Genomic DNA, 21,212 nt, shown 5'->3' on the forward strand with positions numbered 1-21,212 from the left:
GAGATGCGGCTTTACGTAGTGCTCAATCGCTTGTGAAAGCGCAATTTTTATCAGACATGAATCCGCTGTTTGAAGCCATTATTCTTCTATGCCTTTATGGTTTACGAAAGTATTAACGAAATAATTTAAGATTAAATTTTCAAATTACAGGGAACAACTTGTGGGACTATTACCTGAAGTTAAAAAATGCGCAGAAAAGTGGCTCGAGGAAAATGAAGAATTAAATAGAGTGGAGACCAAGTTACAAGAATGTCACATACAAATGGTTTTAATCAAAGAGATAGAGTCTTACGGCAGTAACCTCGCGAACCATCCTCTGTATACAATTTCTCAGAAATATACGTCGTATAAACAAGCTAAGAATGCCGTTGAAGATTCCATGAAGGCTCTCGTAAAAATACTGAACGATTTTGACACTCAAATAGAGAATTTTGCGACGACAAATGAAGTCTTGAATGGGCCACAGTTGATGGCGTGGGTACAAGAGTTTTCTGGAACTAACGAAGATGATGATAAACCGATATTTGAACACGTTAAAGAATTTTTGACAAATGCTGGACAGGGCACAATGCTGACGCAATGTGAACAAGCAGAAGTTGAACTAAAGCAATGTATGCAGCAGACTAGCGTCCTCATTCGCTCTTGTCTCGAACTGCTATCTCAATACGTCGCAGTCTCACAATATTACCCGCAAAGTCAAACGGAATACCATCGCATTGTTATGTTCCGTAAATACCTAGCTGCGGCATTAGAAAGCAAATCTCCAGAGGTATGTCGGGAAGTAGCCAATCAGGTGACCGCTTTGGTCAATGCAGACACAAGCAGCGGTGATGCTCAACAAATCATTGCATACAACTATCGCTTACAGCAACTGACTGCTGAATCTAATGTTCACCTCAATAAATGCCTCGAAAGATTGCAGTTGGAGGGTGGAACTGATGCGATTGTAATAGCCCAAGAGGCGTACAAAGAAGCCAAAGCTAACATCAGCAACTGGGTAAGAACCGAGGAAGGTGCAGCGGGCACTTTGGAAAGTGTAGTCATTGGAATGCTATGCAACTTAAATAGACGATACTTGATGCTCGAAAATGGTGCTCAAAGCGCGGGCGATTGTCTCGTAGACTTAACATCGAGGGAAGGTGAATGGTTCTTGGATGATATGAGTGCGTTATCCGTGCAGGCTGTAGAACTATTATCACTATTGCCTCTCCAATCAGCATCTGTAGAAGACGCCTCCATGGCTGTCGCAGTCGATTGCGTTAGAAATGCCAATTTGTTATTAGCTGATTTGGTTCAGCTAAATTACAATTTCAGCACCATAATTCTTCCTGAAGCTCTAAAGAAGATACATTCTGAAGACCCGTCGGCATTGCACATGATAAACGAACTGAATGCCGTGATAATGAATTCGCCAGTTCCTTTGAACGAGATATTGGCTCAATTGGAAGTGCATTTTAGATACCTGCTTATGGATATGGAGGTATGTTGTAATAAATTTTTAAGTTATTTAATTGAGATTTAGAACGACTTATCTATTTGATTAATATATAATTATTGTAAAAGCGTTTAATTTTCACATTTAAACATTCGAAGTAGTTTAAAGTTCGAATATCTCAAATCAAAACTAAATTTTCTAAGTTAGGAAACCTTGATTAGCAAAGTGAAAGTTTAATTTCAGTATTATTGTGTAGAGTTATATAGATAGATGTGTGGTTCAAATAGTTAAATCCTTATAGAAGTAATAAATAAATGATTACACGTAATTTCTAAAACGAACAACATCCCCAGTCCCCTGCAGCAGGCGCACAGCTACTGGCAGCGGAACTCCGCGCGCGCTACGAAGCGCTCCTCTCGGCGACCTCCGAGGAGGGCCAGTCCGGGGGACGCATGCTGCTCATGGGCTTCAACGGGCTCTTCGCGGCCGTGGAGCTGCGGAGCAGGGAGCTGGCGGACCACTTGAGTGCTCCTGTGCCGCAGGCCTGGAGGAAGATCGATCATATCAATGATGCGTTGCATATGTCGGTAAGTGACATTAATAATTTTAGGATTTAAAGTACAAGTCCGAGACGGGCCGCAGACCGCAAACTGCAACAGCAAACTGCAAGCGACAACACTTGTTTCTATGAACATCTATGAATCGCTGCGCGTTTTGTCTGCAGGCAGCAGTGTCGTCGCGCTTAGAATCAATTAACAATTTCATAGATGTTCATAGAAACAAGTGGGGTCGCTTGCAGTTTTCTGTTGCAGTTTGCGGTCTGCGGCCCGTCTCGGACTTGTACCTTTATTGTTTCGATTAATATCTAAATTTGATATAGTTAACTCATTTTTCCTTTTTTTTTCTTTCTTTGATTGAATAGTTTGATCGGTTTAAGACTTGGTGACTAGATTCTTCGACAGATATAAAGTATGTTGAAGTGATAGACGAATGGAAAGGTAAACAAACGATAATCAAAAATAAATTAATATGAATTACAACACGTTAGTCATAATAATAGCCAATACTGATTAATAAATAACCTGCAAGTGATATTGTAGCAATGTGTATTTTCGTACGCGCAGGCGGCGATGCAACGCAGCGCTCTACGCAGCGTTCTCGAAGACATGTTCCTAGTGCGGCGCGTGCAGACGGCCGCTGAAGTGTTCGCACTGTGCGCGCAGCTGGCGGCTGCACACCGCGGTACCGCAGTAGGTGCGGTGGGCGCCGCAGCGAGTGCGGCGGGTGCGGCGGGCGCGGCGGACGTGTCGGCGCTGTGCAAGGGCGTGCGGCGCTTCACGGCGGAGTACGTGTCGCGCTGCGTGCTGGGCGTGCCGTCGCGCGCGCTGGCCTGCGTGCTGTGCCTGCTGCTGCGCCGCAACCGCCTCGACCTGCACGACGAGGTCGAGCAGAAGGAGATCGGTACGATTGAACTGTAGTTTTTTATCGTTTATTAAATACTCGTTTATTAAATAAAATAATAAATAAAATAAAATAATAGTGTGTTATGAACGATTTCTTTTGAAGTTTCATTGGTTATTAAGAGGCCGGCGGACGACAATTTTTCCATACAAACGTAATACCAAAATAATTTTCAGTTTGAGCATATTTCCACTTTATTGTGCTGTTATTCGGAATAAGACAGTATTTATCTAGGTTCCCATATTATTTTTATTGCAAAATACTTAAATACAACGAATTGTAAACGATTTGTATTTCTCACATTTTTAAAGTATAAATGATATGTTTTCTACTCATCCATTCTGTAATAAAAACGGCAATATTCTTAATGTAATGTAATTCGAAACATGGTTTACATTGTTAAGTTACACAACATGCAAAAAAAATTGGAAAAGCATTGAGTTTTCATTCATCGTTTTTGGTATTACGGCACACGTTCAAATTAATCACAAATTTTCATCGGTCGTCGTGCTGTCGCATCAAGCACAATATACAGATACATACAGTAAACTTCATAGTATAGAAAAAAGTTTGTGTGTTGGTAATATTTTCGATGTGTGAAAACCACGTCACCACTTTGTCAAGCACAAGCCTGTCAAACTATTTTCTTTTTCATCCTAAAACAAAAAGGTGGAGGTTCTATGCTCGTATAATAATAATTTTAATTTATTTTTGCATATTTTGTGTTTTTAAGTTTAATTTAATTTATCGTTTTAAATATAATTAAGTAGGTATACCTAAATACAAGTATTGTTAATTCTGGTTTAAAATAATTACTTTAATAATTATTTTAATTAAAATAATTTGCACCTGTAATCACTACATATATTATCAACATAATAAATTTTCTAGTGTATCAATTTTTTTTTCCACGAATTTATTTAGGTAGCTCAGTCGGCCGCGAAAATCCCAATATTTTAAATATTTTTTTAAAAATCGTGTTTTTAAAATAAAACTCTGGGTGTTCTACTCGTGTAAAGAGAAGCTCCAAAGGATGTCACTTTTTTGCGCCTAAAAGTAAAAACATATAGTGCATTGTGCGTGCGTATTTTTTGCCAATTGTATTGTAATATTTCTGACTAGCTTCCACCCGCGTCTCCATCCGCGCGGATGTCGGTCTTCGCGTGGATGGTTTATTTCTCCATTTTGAGTTACTCTGACAATGACATCTTATAAAAAAAAAGAATCCACTGCGGGTAACGCAACGTGTGTTCGCGGTTCTACAGAACAACGTCTATGGATAAAACTGAAAAATTAAGATTGTTTTTTTCCACGTGTTATTCCAGGATAAAAAGTATCTAAAAGTATATATTGTATGCCCAGGATAATAAAGTATAATTATTATGCCAAGTTTCATCGAAATCGAACTGTTAGTTTTCACGTGATGTCAGCATACAGACAGACAGACAGACGGACAGACAAAAATTTTTTTAATCACATATTTGGGTTTGGTATCGATCTAGTAACACCCCCTGCTATTTACTTTTTCGATATTTTCAATGTACAGAATTGACCCTTCTACAGATTTTTTTATTATATATGTATAGAGTATAGATTATATTTGCGAAAAAAATGTACCCTGATTTTTACAGCTACATTTTTTTTCTACAAAGCCTAGATGTTGAGATATTATTGAAGACTAGATTTTCGCCCGCGGCTTCGCCCGCGTTTACAAAGGAAAACCCGCATAGTTCCCGTTCCCGTGGGATTTTCGGGATAAAAATCCTATGTGTTAATCTAAGTTACCCTCTATATGTGTGCTAAATTTCATTGTAATCGGTTCAGTAGTTTTTACGTGAAAGAGTAACAAACATCCATACATCCATACAAACTTTCGCATTTATAATATTACTAGTAGCATATAAGTGTTGTAGAGAAATTTCCTTAAAACGCATTGCTATTCTGCACATACACTTACGATTGCCCAAAGTTTGCTGCAAAAATAAAGTAAATAAGAAACATTATATTCCTAAATAAAAAGAAATGCGTTTGTCAATATGAATGAATGGTACACTCACACAACTACACACTATTCACACAAATTCACGCGCGGCTTCGGCGGGAATTGTGCAACAGAGACAACAATATTCGAGCGTATTTTGCCTTCACTTCGAATTGCAGTTGGCAGCGGCCTCCGCCGGACTCTTAATTCTTAGATTTTATTATCCGTACAAATGTGTGATGATACCATTTTCTAAATACCAACACGTTCCCTTATATTCTATGTTGAATAAATTTTTACTACAGCCTAATATTAAAAATGTTTTTTTACCAACACCCAAAAAAGCAAATAACGTTTTTTACCCCAAAATCTCAAACCATTAACAACAAGAACATTTCAGGAGCATCGTGGAGCGTATCATTAGAATCCCTGTGCGACAAAGTGTGCCGCAGCGGCGGGGAGCGCGGCGCGGAACTAGCGGCTCGCTTGGTGGCGGCGCGCGCCCGCGTGCACCGCGCGGCCGCCGCTTTGCGTGCGGTGGAGTGCGCGCGGGCCGCCGCACGGGCCAACCGGCTGAGGGCCGCCGCGCATACGCATTTACATGCTGAGGTGCGTATGGAATATAATTTTTACTACTCTTTATAAAAGAAAGTCGTATAAGTCACAGAGCCGGCTACGAATTTAAATGATTTTTATTTGGTAAGATTTGTCTAAATATTTTCATGGAAAAATGTCTAGGCGTTACCGAAGCGTACGGATAGTTAAAAAATAAATATTAAACTCAAGTTATATTCAATTAAATTTTTAAATTGCATCTTAAATCCTGTTTAATATAACTTATAATATTTTCAAATTATTCATTATTGTAGAGAAATTTGATTTTGAAAAATTGAATTTGAAAAATGTAGTGATCAGTGATCATAGTGTAACGTAAATAATAGCTATGTACATGGTCTGTAGGTCCTAAAGAGTGGGGTTGAAGCGCACGCGGCGGTGTCCCGGCGAGGGGCGGAGCTAGCGGCTGCTGCTGAGCGACTCGCCGCTGCGCTTGCGCGTGCGCATGCCGCGCTGCAGAATGCGCACCAGAGGTAAATTCTAATTCTAATTTTCTTTAATTGTAGAATGTAGAATTACAAAAATATTATGCAGGTACGGATTATATAGATTCTTATAAATTCTGCTCGTAGTAGTTGACTCGTAGTTCACGGAATACTAGATCCGTAACATTCATCACAAAATTATAGTAGAAAATAATTATAAATATAATATGTCCAAATATCATCATACATTCAATTTGTATCGATATTTTTTATTTGTAACCAGTTTATTGGTTAATTACAAGGCAATTAACCAATAAACTGATTTATTGCCTTGTATGTAAAACCTGTAAAAAAATTACGAAAATTCGTCCGGAATTTGTTTACAGGTAGTTTAAAAATCGTCTGGTATTTTATTTTATATTGTAATATTTCTAAAAATGATATTACTATTTTTCGCAGTATTAACGTATCCATTTAAGATTAGATATATTTCTTTTGTCTTTATGTTGATAGATTATTTAAAATTATGATGATAATAATTGGTGTGTATATTGAACGAAAATTATATTGTGTTAATATGGTTACAGTAAATGATTTATATTTGTTTTATGGGACAATGAACGAGTTTTTTATGGAATATAATATTTATAGAAGGAAAAGTATAGGAAAATGAGTGTCGTGGGTGTCATACTATGTAATAAGTATAATATGTTACATAGCGGACAGAATTTTATATCATTTAATTGATGTATAAAAATTTTTTAGGTAGTTAGTTTTTAGTGTAAAAATAAGATGGCGAGGAGCGAAGGAGTGAAGCGAGTGTATTCCAATAGTGGATGTCTAGTGGTAGATTCATCTTATAATATAAAAATGAATCCCAAAATGTGCTGGTAAGCGCATAACTTGAGAACGGCTTCGTTAATTCTTTTTTTATAATATTCCTTGAAGTTGTAGGATGGTTCTTATGTAGAGAAAACGTGAACATGTACCACGGGCGCAGCCGGGGCGGACCGCTAGTCTTTTAATATTTGTAATTATAATTGTTTCCAATTTGAATGGTTAATGTGCGCGTTGCAGAGTGAAGTGGGGCGCGGGCGCGAACCCGATGCTGCGCGGCGTGGTGGGCGCGCTGGAGGGCGCGTGGGGCGCGGCGCGGGGCCGCGCGGGGCGGCTGCGCGGTGCCGCCGCACAGCTCGCCGCGCACGCGCGCGCAGTGGCCGCGCACCACGCGCCCGCCGCCCCGCGCCCCGCGCGCGCCGCGCGCACCGTGCGCACCGCGCTCGCGCACTGGGAGAAGGTACGCTGCTTTTACGCATATTACTAGTTACGCACGGCCGCAGCGCGATGCACTCGTGTTATCGGCGCCTGTACACGGTCTGACTCGCTATAAACTCGTCGTTACTATTAACTACGGATGTTATCTACTTTGAAATAACGTGTGTTAAGCTATTTTAATTAATTTAAAGTTATATGAACATTTACGTAGTCTACTTTGAAGCTGCCATTGACGTTATACAAAAGTACATTCCTACTAAAAGTGAAGCGTTTAGTAATACGCCCGTGCAGTATTTACGATAACAAACCGGTTTTCGCTATGAGTTTGCAACACACGCCGCCGAGTATTACATTTATAAGCGGCAGCGGTAGCGGAGGCGGATCAACACCGAATCTGCGTGGATACGGCATGGAGGAAACACAGAATTCAAATATTAACATAAGAAAAAGAAAGGAGCGCACGTATGAACAAGATTTTAAAAAAGACTTAGCGGATTTTCGTATTGAAATCATGAATTTTTTCCAAGAATTTGCCAAAGATCAAAATGAAAATTTAACTAAATTAAGTCAACAGATATCATGCATTAGAGAAGATATAACTGCCATATACTCGGTAACGCATTCGCTTACCCAAGAAATAAATGACTTGAAATGTGATTCTCAAAAAATTCGTTCTACTCTAATCTCGTCAGAAAACAGAATTTCAACCCTAGAAAACAACTTTCAAAAACTAAAATTATTACCGGATCACGACAAAATGAAAACAACAAGCGTTATTGATGAAACCTTAATTTCGGAATTGAAGGAGCGTAATGAGCGTGAAAAAAATGTAATTTTAGTCGGTATTTCGGAAAAAATTGATACTAATTTTAATTCTAGAACCACATATGACTATGAAAAAGTTTTCCAAATTATCTCAACAATGTACGAAAATTGCCCGAAGCCATTAAAGTGCATACGGTTGGGAAAATTCATTCCTAATAAAAGTAGACCGATAAAAGTGATATTTAATTCGAATGATACTCCCCGAGTTCTGCTGCGAAATAGAACTAAACTTCCTAAAAATGTTTTTATGTATTATGACCAAACGCCTGCGCAAAAGTCCCATTTATTATCAGTAAGAGAAGAGATGAATCGTCGCATTGAAGAAGGTGAACAAGAACTATGTATAAAATACTTCAATGGAGTACCCAAAATTATCAAGAAGACTCAAAAAAACTAAATATTACTCACCCATCCCCAGGAACTACTGTCAAAAATACTTACCATACATACCTAAATTGGAAAATGGATAAAAATGATGTGGAAACGCTTGGGAACCAAGTTGACAGTGAGATTGGAGTGGGTAATTCTTGTTTAATTGCTAATCCGGAACTTCTTAATCATAACAGCTTTTCTTTTAATTCCTCTTTTAAAATTGTTACTCAAAATATTCGTAGTATTAATAAAAACTTATTGGAATTTAAGGTTTTTCTGTCACGTTGTGCGTTCGAGTGCGATATAATAATACTTACTGAATGCTGGCTTAAGAATTATGACTTTGTTCCACCCCTAGAGAACTATCATAGTTACAACACTACAAGACATATAAACCAAAACAGCGGGGTAACTGCGTACGTACGTAATAATATTACTGATATCGAAGTTGTTGAATCAGATTTGGATGATGCTGATGGTCTAATTATAACTATTGCTAAACAATATGCTTTTGTTTGTATTTATCGGTCTCCCTCTTTTGCGACAATAGACAAATTCCTGCATTCTTTTGACTTAATATTGTGTAACTTAAGGCTTGTTCCTAATATCTTCATAATTGGCGACTTAAATATTGACATCGGTAATGAGAACACTGATCAAAGATCTGACGAATATTTAGATTTTCTTGCATGTCATGGATTCTTACCAAGTCACTCTTTACCTACACGTGGTAAAAGCTGTCTTGACCACTGTTTCGTAAAATCTAATATAAAAGTGGCTACTTTTGTATGTGAATCTGCAATAACGGATCATTCTGCTATATTTCTTACTTTTTCAGAAAAACCAAAAACTAGTATAGCTAAGACAACATGTTTTACAACCAACATAAATTACTCAAAAGCTTCCAAACTACTTTCATTGGTAGATTGGCACAATCTACTATCTACAAATGATCCAAATAGTCTAATTAATTCCTTGCTTGATACCGTTGGTAGAATTATAAGCGATAGTTCCCGATTATTTAAAAAAACTAATAGAAAATCTATTTTACAACCCTGGATTACACCAGGTTTGCTGCGATGTATACGTTTCAGAGATATTTTACACCGCCGAAACAAAAACGATCCAAATAACAAGGAACTTGAACTCATATATAAACGCTATAGGAATCATTGTAGTAATATTTTACACACTTCTAAAAACAATTATGATAAAATTGAGCTTAATAATAACAGAAAAGATATTAAAAAGTCATGGAAAACTATTAAACGCATTTGCCATATAAACAGTAACTCATTAAAAAGCCCTGATAATGCTTTAAATTTATTAAAACTTAAGGACACTCCAGTCCATTCTATTGAATTTATAAATGATTTCTTTATTAATATAGGTAATGAACTAGCTTCAAATATTTTAAATCAACTAAATTTATCAGAAATTCAGCTCAAATCTAAAAATAATCAAGGCGCCATTTCACTCAATTCATTTGTTTTATTGGAAACAGATATATTGGAGGTTAATAGTACAATTTTGGCTTTAAAAAACACTTATGCTTCAGGATATGATGGCATATCATCTATTTTCTTAAAGAAAAATCTTGCTATATTTGGCCAACCGATCACGCAATTATGCAATATATGCTTATCATCGGGTGTGTTTCCTGATCGTTTAAAGCAATCTCAAGTTGTGCCGATCTACAAGTCGGGAGACAGAGACAGTATAACCAACTATCGCCCCATCTCACTTTTGCCAACCATATCAAAGGTTCTGGAGAAGCTTATTAATAAGCGTCTCGTTAATTACTTGGAAAAGAATTGCATACTTTCAATTAACCAATTTGGCTTTCGTGCAAAAAAATCGACCAGTGATGCTATCAATACTCTTGTGTCTCTTATCGCTAACAACCTAGACAGGAAGATAAAATGTTTGGGTGTTTTTTTGGATCTGGCGAAAGCGTTCGATACTGTCTCTGTCCCCCTGCTCCTGGCAAAACTTGAATCAATAGGAATCCGTGGTACTCCGCTAGAATTGTTTAGAGATTATTTATCAAATAGGACTCAATTTGTTAAAATTGGTGATGTACAGAGCCAAAAGCGGTCCATAAAGTTTGGCGTTCCTCAGGGATCGGTACTTGGCCCTACGCTCTTTTTAATATACCTAAATGACCTATGTAATCTACATATACCTGACGCGAAGATAATAAGTTTTGCTGATGATACTGTTATTGTTTTTCAAGGGGAGACATGGGAATCTGCTCGTTTGGCAGCTGAATCAGGCATGCGATTGGTAATAAATTGGCTAAATCATAATCTTTTAACTTTAAATTTTACAAAAACTAAATATATAAATTTTTCTCTTAAAAATAATACCAGACCTCCCCATAATTTTACCATAAAGGCGCATACGTGCTTAAATGTAGGAAACTGCGATTGCTATACCCTTTTGCCCTGTCGATACTATAAAATACTTAGGGATAACAATAGATAAAAACTTAAGCTGGAAGCCGCAAATAGATGATTTAAAAAGTAGAATACGTAAACTTATCCCAATTTTTAAAAAAATAAGACGACTTAAAGATGAAACCACGAACAAAATCGTCTACCAGTCTTTATGCCAATCACTCCTTAATTATGGTATCTTGGCTTGGGGTGGCGCAAATAAAACAACACTTCTTAAGCTTGAACGCACACAGAGATGTATCTTAAAAGTACTGCAATTTAAGCCGTTTAGATATCCAACAAATCTCTTGTACAACGAATGCCGCGTTCTGACTGTGAGGCAATTGTTTATAAAAATAATAGTCCTGGAGCAGCACAAAGCTCTTCCATCTTCTACCGTTGTTACAAAAAGAAAAACCCGCATTGAAGAGATCTACTGTGTGCCGGGTTGTAAAACTCGTTTTGCGAAAAATTTTGCATATTATATTGCTCCCTATTTGTATAATTATATTAACAATAAAATTAAAATAAAAGACATGAGTAGATACCTTTGCAGTAAATCTTTGGACAAATTTTTGCTTCGCCTCGACTACAACGAGACAGAAAAACTGTTTGTGGCTAGTACCATCTAGAACCTATTACTTAAAGTTACCTTACTATTATTTATACTCATTAGTTTTATATGTGCATCAGAACTTGTATAACGAGAACATTTATAATATTATATAAACCGTAGTGTACATTTTGCAAAAAATAAGTAAATAAATAAATTAAAATAATAATAAACTTCCCTGCTGTAACACAGTGGCGTCAGCGACTAGCACGGAGGGAAGTATGTTTGTTTGTACCTAATAATTGTTATGTACCTGTATATCTTACTGAAACGCATGTAACATGTTCTTTGTAATAATAAATAAATAAATAAATAAATAAATAAATAAAAAAAAAATAAATAAATAAAAAATATTATATTATACAGGGTGTGATCGTTGTGTGCATAGGCAACTATTCCATAACTATTGCAGATATCAAAAAACTTTAAACTGATATCGAAAATACTTAACCTAATGAGTAAAATGGCAATAATAAATTTTTAAAAATAAAACGAGAAATATCCAGAAATGTTACATTAAACGCTCCCATACATTTTGTATTCATTGCAGATTTTCGAAGTGACGTCCTCATTGTGCAATACAATGAGGAGCTCTATTTACAGTTCCTAAATGAACTTCCCTTCAAATTTGCGAAATAATTTAAGCAGAATACTAAAAAAAGTTAAAATCTTTCATATTAAATGTACATGAGATATTCATATCTCATACTAAATATGGAAAATTTTTAAGTTAATTTTTTAGATATTTCTCGTTTTATTTTTAAAAATTTATTAAGGCCATTTTACTCATTAGGCTGTGTACTTTCAATATCAATTTAAAGTTTTTTGATATCTGCAATAGTTACGTTATAGTTACAAACAAATTATTAAAATGTGTAATGTATACTTGCACACACACTTACTGCTCTTTGCTTTTTATACTTTACATGCAAGTATACGAGCGTGCGCACACTCACACACATACATGTACACACACGTAAACATTGCTCGCACATTCACAACGCTCCAATAATAAGTGAATATACGATCCCTACTCCACGCATTCTACAACGTTAAATTCTATAATACAATAATAAACATAATATTATATCAACCTCGCAATAACGTTTCTCAAAATCAGAAAAAGTACACTTTCCTTACTTCACCCACCAAAACAAAACCTAGTTAACAAGCTGAAGATATGGCTAATTCAAAATATTCTACAGAACAAATGCACAATTATTCTTGTTTAGTTTCAACATTTTCCGTAAAATATTAAAAAAACTCTTTATCAAATAAAAAATTTACAAGAAACAAAATACAAATTTCATTCAATTTTTTTTATCGTAATTTAACTTCTTCAATATAATAATGTTTCAGGCATGCACATTAGCACAGAAGTATTCTCTGCAAGTATCACCAGTAGAGGAGTCTTTACTTGAAATGTTACATCCAGATAGCGGCATTGATACACATTGGGTAAGTATTATTATTTTGTTTTATTTTTAACTAGTGGTCCACCCCGGCTTCGCCCGTGGTACATATTTCGCAATAAAAGGTAGCCTATGTCCTTTCTCGGGTATCAAAATATCTCCATACCAAATTTCATGCAAATTGGTTCAGTAGTTTAGGCGTGATTGAGTAACAGACAGACAGACAGACAGAGTTACTTTCGCATTTATAATATTAGTATGGATTTGTTTTTCTAGATAAATAGTTAGTTTTTTTTTAACTTCTGAATATGAACTATTTAATTAATTTGTAACTTCTAAATTATAATAATATATATGTATAAAGAGATTTCAAGAAGTATTTAATAGGCCATTAATATTGGTCCTTCGAGTCGGATTCGAAAAGTCGAAGATGTGTTTTATAAACAGATGTGTTTTGTAAACTTAGCGATAGGAAAAAATTTTATAGTTTTGTATTAAGTATGTAATAGAGAATTTTTCATAAATTCATTCTTTTATAATTAAAGGCTTATGGGTCGATATCAACAAATTGTAAATAAAATTTTAATGAATGGCAATTGATGAAAGTTTATTTTTTTTATCGCTGACATTTTTAAACTGTGACATTAGAATAATTTAGACATCATTTTATTAGGTATTTAATCGAATTGGGACTACTACAATGTATTTAATTAACTTAAATTCATTTCGTAAATGTTTGAATAAGTAATATATATACTATGCGATTGCATACCAGTTCACATGGCGAACATTGTTACGCAATTCTTTGTAATACAAAAACATCTAATGTACGTGTTCAAGCATTAATGAATTTGAATTTGAATCGTCGTATGAATAAAACTGGGCCTTGTGCACAAACTCAGCGTCGCTCAACGTGCTATGGAAAGGGCTATGCTCGGAGTTTCTCTACGAGATCGAATCAGAAATGAGGAGATCCGTAGGAGAACCGGTGTCACCGACATAGCTCGCCGGATTAGCACGCTGAAGTGGCAATGGGCTGGGCACATAGCCCGCAGAACCGATGGCCGTTGGGGCAGAAAGGTTCTCGAATGGAGACCACGTACTGGACGACGAAGCGTGGGACGACCACCCACAAGATGGACAGAGTGGCAGGGAGCCGCTGGATGCGGGCCGCCGGTGACCGGTCGCGGTGGAAAACCCTGAGGGAGGCCTTCGTCCAGCAGTGGACGTCCCACGGCTGAAACGACGATGAATAAAACACGATTTGCACTTGGCAGGTGGAGAGCGTATCGGCGCTAGTGAGCGAGATGTCGTCCAGCGCCCGCAGCGCTGCCGCCGCAGCAGGGGAACGGCGCTCCGCAGCGGCTGCAGCGCTGCGCTCGGCGGCCGCGGCGCTGCGCAGCGCTGCAGCCGCTAGACCCGCGCTGCTGCACGAGCTGCGCGCGCCGCTACACAACAGCGCTGAGGTGGGACACACTAACCTACCGTTATACCGTACCGTTATACGTACCGTATAGGCAACTACACTTAAGTGCTTTTGTCCATTTTTTAAAAAGCTGGATAACAGCGCTGAGCTGGGCTGGACACACTAACGTACCATTTATAGGCGACATATAAGTAGATTAATATAAAAGTTGTCAAGAAACATTTTAACGTTATAAATGTTCAAATTGTATATTTTCATTTTTTTATACATAGTTACAATAACAGATTGCAGAATGTAAATATCGCTTATTCGAAAACTCTGCTTAATACACGCACGAACAGAGTTTTATTGCGGATATTATTTGAGCGTGAATCTATTTATTTCGTAAACGTGGAATTTTATACGAAACAGAGACGATACAATATACACGCTTCTAAATCTATTATCTCTACAATCTGACACATTTTTTAACCCTATTAAAAGATATGTTCAAACTTTTTATGCGTAATTTCACGTAATCTTTCAAAAATTTATTAGAAAACCACTTTAATCTGTGAGGGGCTGTCCGTTAATCACAGACACCACATGATATAGGGAGAAAGGAAGAAGCCTTAAATGTTTCACTAATATGAGGGGATAAAAATACCATAAAACCACCATATAATTAATGGACGCCCCCTAACTGAAATATTTATTCCACTATTCCAGGGTGACAACGCAGCGAGCGAGTTTCTCGAACGTTGGCAAGCGGCCACCGATGCACTAGACACGATCAGCACCGAACCCGCGACCCACACGGACGTGTTGGCGGTCGCGCGCTGTGCACAGGCACTCACCACTGAGCTGCCCGACCTCATGAATTTGTTGTTCGAGTGAGTATGCGAAAGTTTATTTACAGATTACTAGCTTTTGAATCGTCATAATTTTTTTTACATTTACCACCGATTCGGAAATCAGTATGGAGAAGAACCGGCAAGAAACTCAATAGTTGCTCTTTTAAAATCTTGTCAATATTACAATTCAGTCAAAAGAAGACCCGCATAGTTCGCGTTCCTATTTAATTTCACGTACCAAATTTCATTGTAATCGGTTCTGTATTTGCGTGGATGAATAACAATCATTCATCCATCTTCACAAACTTTCGCATTTATGATATTAGTAGAATTAAAAAACATTTATTTTTTTTAGACTTCCCAACAATTTATCGGAGGGCGGTAACAAGAAATTGACCCGTCAGACCGCACTCGGCGCCGCAGTGAGACCTTCTAACAGACACGGTAACTATATTTTATGTATTTTTAATAGTTCGTCAAGAGTTCTTGCTGGGGCCTTTGCTTTATAATATTATGTATAGTTTGGTTGAAGAATATATGTTTTTTAAATAAGTTTGAAGTATTTTTTGACCGGATTTGGAAATAATGTTGAAACTTTAAGATATATTTTTATGTAATATAAATCTACGAAATAAATTTAAAAGTGTTTAGTTTTGTAATTATTACGTTCATAGAAACGAAAGTTACAGCTTTCGTTGCTTGTTATATTACAGCTGTGTCCCGTGGTTTTATCCGCAGTGCTCCGCTCCTGTTGGTCATAGCGTGATGATATATAGCCCATAGCATAAATGGGCTATCTAAAACCGAAAGAATTTTTTAAACTGGACCAGTAGTTCCCGAGATTAGCGCGTTCAAACAAACAAATAAACTCTTCAGCTTTATAATATTAGTATAGATAGTATATATTATATTATATTTGATGTAACTTGTGTGTACAGGCGAGCGTCGCAGCTCAGTGGGCGCGGGTGTGTGGCGGCGCGTGCGCTTGCGGCTGGAGGGGCGGGACCTGCCCGCTGCAGCTGCGCCTGCCAACCAGCCCGCCGCGCTCACTGTGCACCTCAACACACGCCGGGCTGCACCACACGAACAGGTATAGTTCCAGTTATAGCTATAGTAGAGCCATTTTAATAGGCAACATTTGACAGTTCAACAAAATTCAACAACGTAACCTAGTAACGACGACATAGAATAACATGATATTTCGTTTTGTTAGAACTGCACATTTGCTTAACTTTTTTCAATTACGATTACATATTTATAATAATAATGACCGATACAAGTAATTTTAAGATTTCATTTTACTGATAAACCATTCTAAACATAATAAACAATTTCTGAATTGAAGAACTGACGTCGCTACAATTTTGTGTCAATAAACCTTTTTTCTTTTTAAATACCAGAGATGTTACTCTAAAAATCGAAATCTGACATCTAGAATCGAATGCATTGATTACTTGTCAATAAAAATCATCATAAATTAATAAATTCGATTGACAAATGTTTCAAATCCGTATCGATTAATTCACTTTAATCGATGTTTTTATGCAAGTTACATCTCTTCCAAGATAAAATTGATAGACGTCAAATGTTGCCTATTAAATTGGCTCGACTATAATGTACATATTGCAGATAGGTAGTAGTAGTTGATTGTATCTAATTATAGTATAGCTTATTTTGTTCGGTATATGTACAATAAAGAATAAATAAATAAATAGTATGCATAGTCTTTTCTTGTGTTCAATTTTTCTGAGTTTTCAATATTTTTGAGAAATTGAATAAGTGGAGGTAGCTCTCAAATAATAGCTTTTGTAAAACGTCGAGATATATGTATACCGTCATAGTCACCTAGTGACCATGCACGCTGTAAAATCTTCGAAACACTGCGTTAAAAATAGAATTCAAATTCGTTTATTCGATCAAACTTAACCTAACCTTAGAGCTAAATACATTAGGTGTTGTACATATTATGTTTAGTGATAGGTATGTATCAATCATTGGTTCGAGACTGGCATCTTTGCTAGGTTACCGAGTAGGTAACCTGTATTAAAAATAGAGTTGTAGATGTAGAAATATTGCAAATAAAACTTGCATGTTTGATATAATTTAATTGTTCTATTCAATGACACGTGTCAACGTTACAGGTGGAATACATAATATCGGAAGCGACGAGCGTCGAAAACCTGTGCATGATGTACGAAGGTTGGATGGCCTGGGTGTGAACGCGTCATGGCGCGACCCGACGCGACAACACGCAACAACACGCGGCACCACGCGACACGACGCGGCACGACGCGCCCGAGCTGCGCCTGCGCCCCCCGGCCCGCGCGCTCTCGGGCCCCACGACGGGACCCGCCGGACCCCACGGACCCCACGCGGCACGCGGGGCTCCCAGCGACCCCATAGGGGCCGCGACACGACTCGGTTGTACGGCTTAGTGTACTCTGTAGGGCTCATTGAGCTCATTTTCTGTGGCCCGATATTTCATTGTTCATTCTACGCCCCGGCTCGATAGTGGTTCAAAACGATCAAATTCGGCAAATTCAGTAAACATAGTCGCATTTATTTTATCCATTAGACTAAAAGTAGTTTTCCGGTTAAGATGGCGGTGAATGTCTGTCGACGTTAAAATTTCATTCTTTTACTTTTATTTAGGCTTAGATCTTTAGGAATATCGAACGTTCATCGACTATTCAGTGGCTTGTTACGAATCACATCTTTCGATAATTATTCTCCGGACTTCCATATCTTTACAAATCTTTAAAAATAAATACTTTTATTCCGTCTTGAAATCAACAGATTTTATTTTACAATCATTTTAACTCAGAAAGTGAGCTCCCACATGCGATATATTTGCGCTCTTGTTGAATGTTACTTCATATCTTCTTAGTGTATAGTGTGTTTGTGACGGGAACTCGCATTTTGTCGTAAAAAATACCCTATACAATATATATGCTTATTTTTTTTATCTCATACATAAATTTGGAAATTTAAATCATAACAATTGCTATCTTTTTGTATGTATCTTATATAAAAATATATTAAATGTTCATCTAAATTATTCGAAATTGCAAATAGTATTTTCAACGGGTATTTGTTGCGACGACCGAGTTCCCAGTGTATGTTTGTATCGCTTCATTACTATATTAATATAATAAATGGTGTATGTCTAAATTGTGTTTTATTTATCTACCTCTTTGATAATCCTTGACTAATCACAAATAAATTAAAGGTCCGTGGTCATCTTTTAAGATTGTTGAAGACCAATGCTAAATATTAAACAATATTTTGTACACGTAACACAGTAAACCGAGGTATGGTCACATATTTTTAATAGTTAATACCACAATACAAAAATAAAATTAATTACCACCCCGCAGACACAGAGCAAACCTCAATGTTCATCACACAAATATTTGCCCTAGGTGGGAATCGAACCCGCGAACATAATATTTGTCGAATGAGTAAAATATTTTAAAGAAATCATAAATGTATTTTGTATAAACTCGATAATTAAATTTTTTAACATTGCTGTAACTGCATTATTTAAACATTTTTTCTAAACTTGTTTGCCTCTAGTCAATATGATAATAACTGTATCATCCTTATTTCAATGTTTACAGTTCCGTAACATTTACAACGTCACAAAAAGAGAAATCTTTAAATTTAGTAAATCTTCACTCTTTCTTCACTTATCACAAAATTCTTAACTCAAAAACTTTAAAACTGGGAAAAAAAATATGTTACAATAACAAAGATGTAACCTGTGATTAGGTACCTAACTTGTACCAAGCTGTATATTTATTTCTAAGAAAAAACTCTGACTCGGACTAGGACTCACTAGAAATGTATTATTAGAACGAACCCAAGGTGAAAAAAACATCATTTTCAAGAAAATATTTTTGTTTCGTACGATTTTTCAAAACAAGCTGTTGATACTGAACCGATTAAAAAAAAATCACTCATTGAAACTTAAATATTTATGAATATTTTACTATTTTATCTTGGGTTTACACCCAAGTAGCGCCAAGCAAGCGGCTACATATTAAACTCAAATTAAAAATTGATTTATTCAACTAGACTTTATTTAGAAGTGCTTAACAAAAAAATTTTCAAAATACTTAAACTATCACTACCGGTTCGTAATGCTGTCTCTACAGAGAATAACCACAGAAGAACTGGCAAGAAACGGCTGGTGGAAAGAAGACTAATAACGCCATCTATCGGAATTGATTTCGGATAGCGAGGCGCCAACACTGCCCCTCCGATAAATTTCTAGCACGAGTCGGTCGAGAGGTGACTCAAATGGATATTTAGCTTTTGTCGAGATATTTTCAAACATTACATAGGTACGAACAAAACCTGGTGTCGAGGGCGTAGAGTCTTACCGCCATTTGAGTCACTTTTTTTACTGAGATAGATTAGGTTTTGTCGAGTAATATGCATAAATAAAAGCTCATCTATTTGAGCCTTGTTAAAGTCCGACTCGTGATTCAAATAGTTATGGTCTAAGATCCGAACATAAGGCGAAATTCAACGGCGTGATAATAGAATGAGACCAATTTTATAATTAATTTAGTCTATTAAAAAATGTATTAAAAATGGGTTGACTGGGAAAATCCTGGACAGGACATTTTTAATGAATTAAAAAAAAAACATTTTTTTTAATTAATTGCAGTATCAAGATAATAAAAAAAAATATAATAGACTTAAAGTATGAAACCTACAGAATGTGCATCATAGTCGTTTTCTAATATTTACCGGGACAAACGGCTAGGTTGGCAGGTATAAACAGGATATGTCGGTACCAGTTATTTTCAATTGATAGGATGATGAAAAAAAAATTATGTCAGCACTGTTTTATTACAAAATTGTTTTATTATCTCGAAACTGCAATTAATAAAAAATTAAAATAAATATTTTTTTTAATTCATTAAAAATGTCCTGCCCAGGATTTTCCCAGTTAACCCATTTTTAATACATTTTTTAATAGACTAAATTAATTATAAAATTGGTCTCATTCTATAATCACGCCGTTGAATTTCGCCTTATGTTCGGATCTTAGACCAATATAGGCTTTGGAAATTCGCTGCCCGTTCGAATCACAAGCATTTCACACAACATAAAGTTTTCAAATGGATATGGAAAGAAAGAAAGAAAGAAAAAAATATTTATTGCCACATTTACACACTTAACAACTACTTATATTACTAAAAAAAACATACACTAAGTAGTTACATGGCAATCGGGTCAGACTCAGCCGTGCTGTCGGGCTTTAACGCCTGAGCAGCGCTGATTTTCAGTTTGCCCGTATGTTTTTATTTCCGAGGCTCACTATACATGTAAATACAAATACCAACCAAAAAAAACATTCTTACAGTTCTAAAAAGATAATAAAAATAACAATATAATATAAATAACAGATATTGATATAGATATAACGATTATATTAAATAAAATAAACATACTAAGAACATATAAATACATACATAGAAGGATACAATCTATTATACATTCGCAATCCACAATTTGCTCAATGCTTTATTGGGGTGTCCAGCTCGATATTTGTTTATTCAAAAGTATCACTTTGTATTTGTGCTTGAACGATATATATGACATATTAAGTTTCAAGGGTGGAGGAAGGTCATTCCAAATCTTCGAGGCAGAGTACTTGAAACCACCCCTAAAACCCGACGTGTGGTGCACCGTGCATCGGTATTACCAATGCATTGCTACTTCTACCTCGTGTATTCTTACCATGGTAATCCTGGGTCCATTTCAATTTTTCATAGAGGTAGACAGGAACTCCAGTGTGTACCAATCTATGTACCAGATCTGCTAGATGTAACTGTCTACGACCGGCCATCTTTAGGATCCTTCGGTTATGGATCGGATATGGATATGTCGTGGCACAGACTAATAATAATATACTACGGTCGTGGCTATATCGTAGTTGCATTTCATGAAATGGTCGAATGTTTGTTTGGACACATCAATATGTGGTTTGAGCAGATCAATGATAAGAATTCGTCCATTGAATCTGGAGTAGACATTTTAAATGTATCAGATTTGCCAATAAGCCCAACATTTGTTGATTTTTCAAC

The 21,212-nt window shown here is 36.5% G+C and overlaps 2 protein-coding genes across 2 annotated transcripts in view; both read left to right on the forward strand.

The window, feature by feature from the left end:
- LOC123694591 (serine/threonine-protein kinase SMG1) overlaps positions 1-8,083 on the forward strand; it is a 113,539-nt gene extending 105,456 nt beyond the window's left edge. Inside the window, exons 3-10 of the mRNA XM_045640061.1 lie at positions 151-1,480; positions 1,789-2,022; positions 2,560-2,896; positions 5,278-5,486; positions 5,838-5,965; positions 6,995-7,214; positions 7,404-7,805; positions 8,072-8,083. Coding sequence (XP_045496017.1) covers positions 151-1,480; positions 1,789-2,022; positions 2,560-2,896; positions 5,278-5,486; positions 5,838-5,965; positions 6,995-7,214; positions 7,404-7,805; positions 8,072-8,083 — 2,872 coding nt within the window. The remainder of the gene's footprint in view (positions 1-150; positions 1,481-1,788; positions 2,023-2,559; positions 2,897-5,277; positions 5,487-5,837; positions 5,966-6,994; positions 7,215-7,403; positions 7,806-8,071) is intronic.
- A 4,524-nt stretch (positions 8,084-12,607) lies between these two features.
- Positions 12,608-18,282, forward strand: LOC123694228 (serine/threonine-protein kinase Smg1-like). Its single transcript, XM_045639603.1, has 6 exons — positions 12,608-12,898; positions 14,130-14,318; positions 14,987-15,150; positions 15,467-15,555; positions 16,050-16,201; positions 17,253-18,282. The coding sequence occupies exons 1-6, from the start codon at positions 12,791-12,793 to the stop codon at positions 17,328-17,330; spliced, it is 780 nt and encodes a 259-aa protein (XP_045495559.1). The 5' UTR covers positions 12,608-12,790; the 3' UTR covers positions 17,331-18,282.
- Positions 18,283-21,212: the final 2,930 nt, after the last annotated feature.

The sequence above is a fragment of the Colias croceus genome, chromosome 9, assembly GCF_905220415.1.
Source record: "Colias croceus chromosome 9, ilColCroc2.1".
In the NCBI taxonomy this organism is placed as follows: domain Eukaryota; kingdom Metazoa; phylum Arthropoda; class Insecta; order Lepidoptera; family Pieridae; genus Colias; species Colias croceus.